This window comes from Streptopelia decaocto (assembly GCF_964273445.1).
Source record: "Streptopelia decaocto genome assembly, chromosome: 3".
NCBI lineage: Eukaryota > Metazoa > Chordata > Aves > Columbiformes > Columbidae > Streptopelia > Streptopelia decaocto.
The window spans coordinates 83,424,091-83,435,053 of NC_138656.1; the positions used below are offsets into that span (position 1 = coordinate 83,424,091).

Genomic DNA, 10,963 nt, shown 5'->3' on the forward strand with positions numbered 1-10,963 from the left:
TTAAGCAGGCACAATGAATGTTTTGTTATTAGCAATGATTAATTACACTTTTAGTTTAATGTGGCCACAATTTAATTATTATGACTCCATTTGTAATGTTATTAACAGTTCTGTGCTGCCACAGTAATTTGATCTGTCTACATCCTGCCTCTCCTCAATTTATTGCAATTTATTGTGTTGAGTCCTCTGTACTAAAGCTAGTAGCAAGAGAGGTTCCCAAGAGCACGCAAGTGACCAGGTTATCATAATTATGATCATAATTCTCCCATTATATAATAAGTATGGAGCTTCGGTAGCTGAACTGAGAGTTACTGATTATATCACCAAGATTCCCATGTTGGAGCACTATTTATTCAGCTGTTATTGCTGGTTCCTGGTAAGAATCCAGCACTGAACAAACACTGCAAACATTTCTCTTGATTAAAATTTAATTTTAGGTCCTGCTGCTTTTCAACACAGGTGCCAGCATGTGTCTTTTGGTCTAGTTCAAGGGATGAAGACTCGGAGAGGAGAAGTAATTTTCCTGGAAGATGTTTTGAATGAAGTTCGCTCACGAATGTTACAAAATATGGCCTCTGCAAAAAGTTAGCTATTTCAGGTCTTATTAATTTGTTTTGATGTTCTGTGTTGATCAAAAATGTGTCATTTTTTTCTACCCTTCACTTTTCCCTGCATCAGACTAATCACAGTGATATGCCTTGATTTGTGCATTTTTCCTATCTCCCATGATATAAACAATGTTAACATAATCCTTTGCAACTCTCTGAACTTCCCTAAATTACAGATTTGCAAATTTTAACATTCAGTGAAATTATTTCATTGTGCTTTTGCACTTGGAAGGAAGTACCTGCCTTTGAGGGGACAACAGTTGCTTTTTTCTGGAGGGACAAACTAATCAATAGTGGGGTTGGGGCTGGTGTTGAGGGAACGGGCAGGTTTCATCCAAAGGGTTTGTAGCTCTGACAGTTTTCTCTGGCAAGATTGAGTGTAGCTTGTCTGCAACTGCTGCCATGTCACCCCCCACTTCATGACTGTTTCTGGAGTCCGCAGGAGATCACTGCCCTGCGGCAGAACCTGCAGAAGGGGATGTTTGCCTGAATCTCTGGCTGCTGCTCTAGAGCCCTTTCCTCTTGACACAATGAAGATTCAAGCAGTTCCCAGGGAAATGCTGCCCCCTCTTGTGCTTTCGGGAGTTGGGTGCTGAATTCAATCAATGAACTGTTCAGCTTAAGTGATGTGCTTCTTCCTTGTTCTGCTTCCTCAGCTTTTTTAATCCAGACAATTTTGCCTGTAGAATGAACAAGGAGAAGGGGGGGCACGCAGAATGATAGAAGGGTGGACCTTGATTCAAACCAGTCTTACTGCAGAGAGGACTGGAGCTTAGAGCTTCAGTTTAAAGGTTAGTATCATAGCTGATTGCAAAGCAAACTTATTTTTATGCTGGACTGAACTGACATGGCAGAGGTACAGACCCATGTTCCATTGCGCAAGCAGTAGGCAGAAGTACAGCTGAAAGAAGTAATGTGTTCAGATGGCACTGCAGCATTCCCCAGAGCTTATCCACTAGATCCTAAATCCTACCTGTGCTTGTAGAAATGTCAACCCTTATGTTTGAATTCCTGCCTTACTTCCCCTTTCTTAAATTAGAAATCTTAAATCCCTGACTCAGAGCAATGTCTTCAATGTTTGAAAAGTGTTCGGATACACAGTGGAAGATATTACAAACTTGTGTGTGGCATCAAAATGCCTCACTGTCATTGGAAAAATATGGGGAGTGGGGCATCTAACAGCCAATGCTAGCTTTAAAAGCCATGTGGAGCTGAAGCTGCTTACTTAAGTGCCTTTATATAAACACTTTATTTGCTGTACACAGCTCTTCTGTTATTTAAATTTCCATTATTGGCAACCTGTTTTTTTCTACTCATCTCAATGAATTCTGCAGTAGTTACTCTCTAGAATGCCTATTGTTTCCTTTGCTGCTTCACTTTCTCTGAAACAGCTTTGTCTGTGTCTCTTGAAGCATCTAAACAGTCCTGTTTTGAAACAAATCTCAGTTATGAAATGTAATAACATGATCTAAACATATGTCTTTGAGAATGAAAGGCCAGTCTTAGATTTCTCAGGGCCATGAACTGTCCCCACACTTCCCAAGCTTAGTCCTTTCTAAATTTTGTAAATAGGAAAGGTATGAGTAGTGTGAACTACTCAAAGTTGTCTCAATTAGTTTTGCTGACCTGGCACAAAGAAATAGCAAAGCAAAAGACAGAAATCTAAGGACTAAAACTGTACTGCAGACCTGGTTTAGCTTAAGTGGTGCCTTAAGGGAACAGCTGAATTCTCCATATTCCACTGTTAGTAGGAAATCATCTGGGATAGGAAATCATAAACGGAACTCTGCAAATTTAATAGATTATATATACCACAATAAAAAAAATGGACTTAGCCCTTGCTAAAGTGGAACAGATTTGCTGTGTAAAAGGCTATGATAGGAATCCTCCTTTCTCTCCAGTAGAGGCAAACAGGCAGAGGAGACCCTGGTAGAGCACAGTGTGACCTGAGTTTAATAACAGCATTATGTATGTCAAAAGCATCACCTTTTCACTAGGCAAGATTATGGGCCCAAACACAAGTAATCGATTTCTCAGAAGATGCAGCAACTGAAGTGCTCTTATATAGCCAAGTTTACTGTACTTCTCATGAACTGGAGCACTAGCTTGGCCCTGTGAACTTCCCTGGGAGACAGGGAATGAAACAAACCCTTTGATGAATTTCTGTACACAAGAGCATGCTGCTTGTCTGCTGAAGAATATCACTTGAGTTGTGAAAAAGCTGGAAATAGCTTTGCAGACATGTCTCTGCAGCTACTTTAAGGATATTCTTTCTTAGGCTCTTCTAGATTAATTAGGTTTTGTAATGATAGACTTAAGTTCAGTCTGTTTGGAGAGGTTCTTGTCATGTCTACCCAGGGAGGAGAGCAAATTGTGCCTGACTAATCTGCTGGCCTTCTATGATGGAGTGACTGTACCAGTGGACAAGGGAAGAGCTATGGATGTCATCTGCCTGGACTTCTGTAAGGCCTTTGATATGGTCTCCCACAACATTCTTACCTCTAAATTGGAGAGATACTAATTTAATGAATGGACTGTTAGGTGGATGGCATGAGGAATTGGCTGGATGGCCGTGGCAATTGCTCAGTGTCCAAGGTAGAGACCAGTAAGAAGCGGTGTCCCTCAGGGGTCTGTACTGGGACCAGTACTATCTAATATCTTCATCAGTGACAGACAGTGGGATTGAGTGCACTCTCAGCAAGTTTGCAGATGACACCAAGCTGAGTGATGCAGTTGACATGCCTGAGGGATGGGATGCCATCCAGAGGGACCTGCACAGGCTTGAGGAGTGGGCCTGTGCAAACCTCATGAAGTTCAAGAAGGCCAAGGTCAGAGCAATCACCGGTATCAGTACAGCCTGGGGGATGAAGGGATAGAGAGCAGCCCTCCAGAGAGGGACTTAGGGGTACTGCTGGGTGAAAAATTGGACGTGAGCTGGTAATATGTATGTGCAGCTCAGAAAGCCAACCGTATCCTGGACTGCATCAAAAGAAGTGTGGCCAGCAGGTCAAGGAGGGTGAGTCTGCCATTCTACTCTGCTCTGGTGAGGCCCCATCTGGAGTACTGTGTCCAGCTCTGGAGTCCTCAACATAGGAAGGACATGGACCTGTTGGACCAAGTCCAGAGGAGGCCACCAAGATGGTCAGAGGGCTGGAGCGCCTCCTCTATGAAGACAGGCTGAGAGAGTTGGGGTTGTTCAGCCTGGAGAAGAGAAGGCTCTGGGGAGATCTTGTTACTGCAGCCTTTCATTGTATAAAGGGAGCTTATATGAAAGATGGAGAAATACTTTTTTTCATCAGGGCCTGTAGTGACAGTACAAGGGACAATGGTTTTAAACTCAAAAAGAGTAGGTTTAGATTGGAAGAATTTTTTTTATTATGAGGGTGGTGAGACACTTGGGTTACCCAGAAAAGTTGTAGATGCCCCATCCCTGGAAGTGTTCAAGGTCAGGATGGATGAGGCTTTGAGTAACCTAATCCAGTTGAAGATGTCCCTGCCCATGGCAGGAGCTTGGACTAGATGACCTCTGAAGGTCCCTTCCAACCCAAACTATTCTATGATTCTCTGAGTTCAGCTTCTCTCAGTATAGTCAGTTTAGACAGCTACAGTGGACGGTCTGAATACTCCCTAAATGTACATTCGACTGCTCCATTAGCCATTGGAACAATTTTTCTTTGACTATTTATGCCTCCTTTGGAGTTTTTAAACAAAATCTGAATTGCTCTGTCATTCTCTTCCTGAGACTGGCTGTCTGAATTGTGAAGAGAAACTCGTCGTAGTCTATCGAGGCTGTTGTAATGAACCCTTCTGACTTTAAAATCTGCATTGCACGTACGAGGGGAAGTGGGGAAGAGCCCATCTGAAATAGCTGTATCTCAGCTTTTATGGAAGTTTTACATCCTGAGATTCTTGCTGTAAGCATCCTGACAATTTCCATATTGCTAGCTCACACTTTTACAATAAGCTGTTTTATTGGCATCTTCAAGTCTGAACAAGGGAGTTGTTATGCTACTACAGACTTAGGATTTCTTTGTTTCTTTTCAGCTACTAAAGAGATAGAAGACCCTATGCAGACAGCAGAGAAAGTTGGTCTTGCGGCACTAATTATTCAGGTGAGTCCAAGCTGCCTCCCAAGGTGTTTGCATCTTCTGTGAAAAGTTAAAAATTGGGATGGAGAGCCATATGTAGGTGACATTAATTTATTGTTCCAGGATTTCCGGGGCCTTTTGTCATCTGATTATCAGTTTAGCTGGGACAGAGCTCTTCAAAGTCGTGGAGATACAGGCGTGTTCTTGCAGTACACCCATGCCAGACTCCATAGGTAAGAGGAGCATTTGTAATGCAAAAGTACAGTTTGACATGTATTTTAACTTATTAACTTACTGCTTTGTTAAGTAGTAGTGTTAACTCTTTCCCTGAACGTGACACATGTTCACTTTTTCAGCAGAGGTATGAGTTTGATAGGAATCACTGAGACTTCACAGAAGAGCAAGCCAATTAAAATTAAATTTCCACCTCATTTCCACAGGGCTGAGCCGGCTGCTCATGTGCTTTCTCTGTTCTAGAACAGCCTCCCTGTGTAGTTGGTGTCAGTGATGAAGAATGGTGGCCCTAGGATTAAGGAAACTAACGTAAAAACCAAAATGCCTGTACATTTAAACTGTACCAAATCACAGAACTTTAATGTTTTTGGCTACTGCTGTAGCTGGTGTCTTTTTAACCTTCTGTTATTTCCTACTGTTGGTAACCAAGGTTAAAAGCACACCCCTTCCTGTCGACTTCGGTCAAACACCAGACCTATTTAATTATTTTATTTAAAAGCATTTCAGAATAGTCCATTTTGAACAGTTTTATCAATTATAGTGATCTGTCAGAGCATTTTTAGTGCAGACACGGATGTGTGTTTTCATAAAAGCATGTAAGATGCATTCCTGGATGAGGCCAAAGGTCTGTACCAACTTGGTGTTCTGTCTCAGGCAATGGCACTAGCAGATGGTGTTTGGGGAGAGCGTGCCAGCCTGATCTCTGTACTCTGTTCTTCTTGTACCCCCTTATCATCTTGGTATTGATCACAGTATCATAGAATGTTAGGGATTTGAAGGAACCTCGAAAGATCATCTAGTCCAATCCCCCTGCCAGAGCAGGAACACCTAGATGAGGTTACACAGGAATATGTCCAGGCGGGTTTTGAATGTCTCCAGAGAAGGAGACGTTCTAGGGTGCCATTACTGGGGTATTGATTACCTCCCCAATCCTTTTAGCATCAGATTCTGGACCTGTTGTTCATGCATCTCTCTAATCCTGTTAATACTGAATGGCTGGCACAAATTGTTTTTATTTTGAGTTGAAGTCAGCTCATCTGTCTCAGTGTTCCATTCAGCTTGAGCTGTAAATGCCTACCCTTTTTTCTTAAAAACACAAATTAATGTTTTTCTTGTTCAGCTTTGCTGACAAGAGTTTTTAATCCAGTATTTGCTTTTTGTTCTTACATTCTAGTTTAGAACAGATGCATGGGAATGAGCAGCTAACTGACGTTAATGTGGCGTGCTTGCAAGAGCCAGATGCCATCTCTGTTCTTCAGCATCTTCTCAGGTTTGTCTAGTTTTCTTTCCAAATACCAGTTCTCTTAAAATAAACTTATGGATTTGCTGCCAGCCTGTTGAGCAGACACAGGCTGCATGATCATAAAAGAAAAATGGCTATTTCAGGCAATGGCTTGTCTGTTGGGTCATACTGATTGCAGCAGCAGCCTTCACCTGAAATCTTTGTGGACTTTAGGAGCCATATGAGGGGAAAAAACAATATTTGGAACACAGGCATACCCTATGTGCATGAGCCTCTTAATTATTTCTTGTCCTCACAAAAATATGCTAAGCTCTATATAAATATTGGCTGCGGATTTGCTTGGTCCCTCTTGTTCTGTTTTTATCATGTGGGAAAGGGGAGAGGAAGTGCTGCTGGGTGAGGTGAAATGGAGTGTGTGGGTGCATATTGAGTAGCTCAGCATCCTTCAGAGCTACTGAACATGCACATCTACTACCTGTTAATAGCAATAATATTCTTCATTAATTCAGTCTTAAAATTCAACAGTTTCTGTTTTCATTATGTCATAGGTATGTAATTAAAATACAGAAACAGAAGAGTTGTCCATGATGGAGTGTCTGTGATGGAGTTGGAAGTAATTGAGTCTTTCAGAATTCCTAGTGAGAGGTCCTATATACTGCGTTGTGCACCGCACAGTGCCAAAGAGTTAACTCCTTTGGCCACACGAAGGCCTTCTTGAGGGCATCTGCTTAAAATTCAGACTTCCAAAAGTCATGTCAGAGTCCCAGGTGGCTCCTTCCAGCCTGCAACTGTAGGTTGCAGAGTTAAACTATAATTGTTAACTGTAATTGCCACAAGAGGTCTGCCTGCAGGTTATCGTATGCTGCATGCTCTCTTGAGGAACAGCAAGGCCGACCAGCACTCTAAATAAGATCAGTAGTATCTTATTTATGCAGTACAACTCTATTTCACACAAAAAAAACCCCAAAAACTTGTGGGTTATTTCTTGAGTTTTATCAGATTAGTGTATAGCCAGTCTCATGTGTAAAAACTGACAGGGTTAATGTGTTTCAGGTTGATTGCAGGGATCACTGCATCCCAGACATATGTCTGTTTCCAGAAGTTGTTGTTGTTGCTCCACTGCAGGGCTCTCATTTTTGTGGAGCTTCGGGTCTGCTTATTGCAAAGGCCTTTGACTCTGACCCAGCACCATATGTATGAAACACCTCCTGGGGCCTTTATCTCCAGCAAACAGCAATATTTAGGTTATCCATTAGACCAGGCACTCAGTGGCTAACAAACTCATGTTTAAATATCCCATGATTTCAGGTGTAACAATTACTGTTCATTCCTCCTTGTGAGTGGCTATGAGTAGATTCTTCTTGAAAAGTTCTCATGATAAACATTCCTGAGCTGTCAAAAGCCAACTTCCCACAGCTCTGCTTCTGCCGTTGAAAACCTACCAAACATTTGCCCTTAAAATTAGCTAACCAGTTCTGAATACCACTAACTTTGCAGACTAATGAACAATAGATTGAAAGTAGCATGTAGTCCGCTTGGAATTTGAAATTATTCAGCCCCAGAGGTGTTGGTAACTTCTTGTAGGCTCTGAAAAGGATCATGTGCACAAGTGGACAGCAGAACACATGGAGAATAGACATGGACCTCCTTGATTCTGCCTGTATTATCCAGTTTGATACTGTGTTACATAAGTTGATTTTATTCCAGGATTATGTAAATGCACTTTGTTTTTGTCTTTTCTAATGTTACAAGATTCCCTTTAGCTACTTAACATTCTAAGCTGCATTTATAATACTAAAGGCACCATCCTCTAAGGGACTATTTTGACTGTCTTGGTTATTTAATACATGGGTTTTACTCCTAGGAACACACAGTTAGTGTTGAAACGTAAAACCAGGCATAATGTTCCAGGAGCAAATATAGTTCTTGTTTTCTTTGCTATAGCCTGCCTCTCTGAGCTCTGCCATCATGATGAGGAGCAGAAGCAATCTCCTTCAATAATAAGTAAGCGACGAAGAAAAAAATCAATTGTGTGCTAATTACATGGCTCAGGTCTTGTTCAGAAGATTGTTTTTGTTAATTCTGCAGTTGCGGTTGCGTGTTTGTTGTGACTTAAGCAAGTCTGATGAGCCTTAGATCCAAGTACACCTTCCTACCACTTTAACACCAAACAATCCTTTTCTGTCTTCACAGGTATGACGAGGTCCTATATAGATCTTCTCAGGATCTGCAACCCAAGCACATTGTCAGCTACCTCCTCACACTTAGGTAAGGTGATTGCTGATACTGGCATCCATCTCTGTTAAGGACAGCTCTTCCTGAGCTGGCTCTGCAGCCCTCACATCTGCACTGCTTTCAAGAGTACAAACAGCAGGAAGATGTAAATTTGTGGGACAGTTTCTCTGGAGCATGAACGATATAAAGTAGGATAGCAAATAATATAATAAATAGTAGAGATCGGGGTTGGTACCAGGATCAAAGGAGCCGGGAAATTTCCCAGAAAATTATTGCTTTCAAAAAAAAAAAAATCAGCTGGCTGTAACACCGTGTCAGAACCCAAAATCATGCAGGACTAATCATATCTCAAAGAGCAGATTTGAGCTGATAATACGCTCTCAAATCACAAAATTTCAGCTAGGAAATTCTGTCCAAACCCCTTTTAACGATTGATCTCAGACTAGGTGTTGAGATGGACAAAGCATATTATTACTTTAAGTCATACTGCATATGTGACCTCCATAGGGAGGTTCCCCTTAGGGACCTGTCGGAATTAACTGAACAGTGAAACGCTGGAGTAGACTTGCAGGAGGATGCTGTAGATCCTGTATGGGCAAGGCTTTAACAAGGAAAATGGTCTAAGGAATCATGCACCCTGGGAATGACAAGGCAGGCTCTCAAAGATCTTTCCAGACCAGTTTTGGGGCTTTTTGGGGGGAGGAGTGGGGAGATTGTTTTGGGGATTTTTTTTTTTTTTTTTATGAGCATTAAGTTGTTGATGGCGTGCCCTGACAACATACAGGCTGCAGAAAACCATGCCCTCCTGCAGCCAGGTGAGAGGGGTTGCTGGAAATAAGCTCTGGCATGCTGCAGTTGTGGCGCTTCCAGTTCTGCTGCTTTCTGTAGCCCACAGCACTGCTCTTGTCAAGAGACTTGCTTGTTCTCACCATTCTCATTGTGTTTTCCATTTCAGCCACCTTGCAGCTGTGGCACATAAAACTCTTCCTGTGAAGGGCAGCGCCCCTGAACTAGCCCAGGTATGGCACGGTGTTGTTACAGGGCTGGAGGCTGCACGGGGCATCCCAGAGGAACAACCTGTTAGGGCTTTGCCAACCCAGCGGTGTAACCACTTGGGTGAACGTGCACCTGCAGGCTAAGGAGCCATTTGGGTTGGCAAGGGTTGCTCAGCATGGCTGTGCCTTTACAAAACAGAATGCTCCATAAGGAGAACTGCTCCAAACCAAATCAAACCCCTTTCCTTCTCATTGCCTTTCCTTCTGAACTTTTAAAAAGTAAACATTTGAGCATTTAACCTGCTGGTTAGTTTCTGATGGTTTCCTTTAGTGGTTATGTGGGAAGATGGAGATTTAGGAGATAACTGAGTCGCTCTCCTCCCTCTTGCTACCTACATAGCACAAGTTGTCTATACTGCCTCTCTAGCTAAAGCACTGAGGCTGCCAACTCTTCATGTGGAGTTCTAAGTAAATGCAAGTTATTTTGTACTGATCTCCCAGGCAGTATTTGACTCCTTAACTGCTCAGTTAATGATATACTAATTATAGTGCCTTTTTAATTTCCTCTTTTATCTACTTCAAAAGCAGTTACCCATCTGTTTTTGGTAGAAAATCACATTTAAGTGTGGAGCTGTGCTCTCAATAACCTTTTTTTTTTTTCTGAGTAAGGTTGCTAGACCCCTTCCCACGCAGCCAGCTGTGTAACAGCCAAGACATTGACAAGGAACAGTGAACTTTTCAAAGCAGCCCATAGCTGCTTGACAGCCTCTAACTCAGGCACAGCAAGAGGAGGGATTCCAGCAGTATCCTCAGGCTGTAACAGCCTGTGGTGCATGGAAGATTTTCACTTTCTAGTCACTGCTAGTTCCTTTTGCAGGCATCTCCTCTGGTCACTCTGCCCTAAGGGTACCAGAATGGGCTGGACGCCCCTTTCCAGCATCCCTTGGTTAACAGAAGTGTCCTCTGTTGGCACTGCAGTGGGTTATCAACAGCTGGTGTGAATGCTGCCAGCATTGGTGTGTCAGTACTCCAGTTCTGTGTGTCCAAATCCCAGTGCCCTGCATGGGGGCAGGGGATGTGCACAATGCGCACACGGCTGACAGGCTGCTCCTGAGAACTTCGCCTTGGTCTGCAGCAGTACCGGACACTGACAGCTATTCTTGTTTTCCAGGCACGGCTCCGTCTCTTTCAAGCTGCACGCTTGGTTCTGGCCAATGGAATGAAACTTCTTGGCATTACACCCGTCACTCAAATGTAATGAGGCTGCATGCAGTGTAAAGTCACATCTCCTAGTAAAAGGAGGTTTTTTTTCCAAGAGAAGATACTCTCCTGTGTGTTATTGCTAGCACAGTCAAGAAACCTGCTGTCTGCACCATCCTACTGACTGCAGAAGAGCTTGCACAGCACAGCCAGTTCGGGGAGGCCAGGGTTCCCACAGTCACTTTCTCCCAGGCCCTTGGTAGGAGTGGTGTACTTAAGACACTGGTCTAGCTGGTGTTTCCCATAAAAGAGAACTGCTCTATATTTACCTTTGTAAATATATCATCCTTTTGGCAGAGG

At 42.8% G+C, this 10,963-nt stretch overlaps 1 protein-coding gene across 2 annotated transcripts in view; it reads left to right on the top strand.

The window, feature by feature from the left end:
• RARS2 (arginyl-tRNA synthetase 2, mitochondrial) overlaps positions 1-10,715 on the top strand; it is a 38,431-nt gene extending 27,716 nt beyond the window's left edge. For both annotated transcript variants that reach the window (XM_082048537.1, XM_082048538.1), the window contains exons 14-20: positions 460-584; positions 4,653-4,720; positions 4,820-4,929; positions 6,105-6,200; positions 8,367-8,441; positions 9,364-9,427; positions 10,575-10,715. In XM_082048537.1, coding sequence (XP_081904663.1) covers positions 460-584; positions 4,653-4,720; positions 4,820-4,929; positions 6,105-6,200; positions 8,367-8,441; positions 9,364-9,427; positions 10,575-10,661 — 625 coding nt within the window. In that variant the 3' untranslated portion in view covers positions 10,662-10,715. The remainder of the gene's footprint in view (positions 1-459; positions 585-4,652; positions 4,721-4,819; positions 4,930-6,104; positions 6,201-8,366; positions 8,442-9,363; positions 9,428-10,574) is intronic.
• The last annotated feature ends 248 nt before the right edge of the window (positions 10,716-10,963 follow it).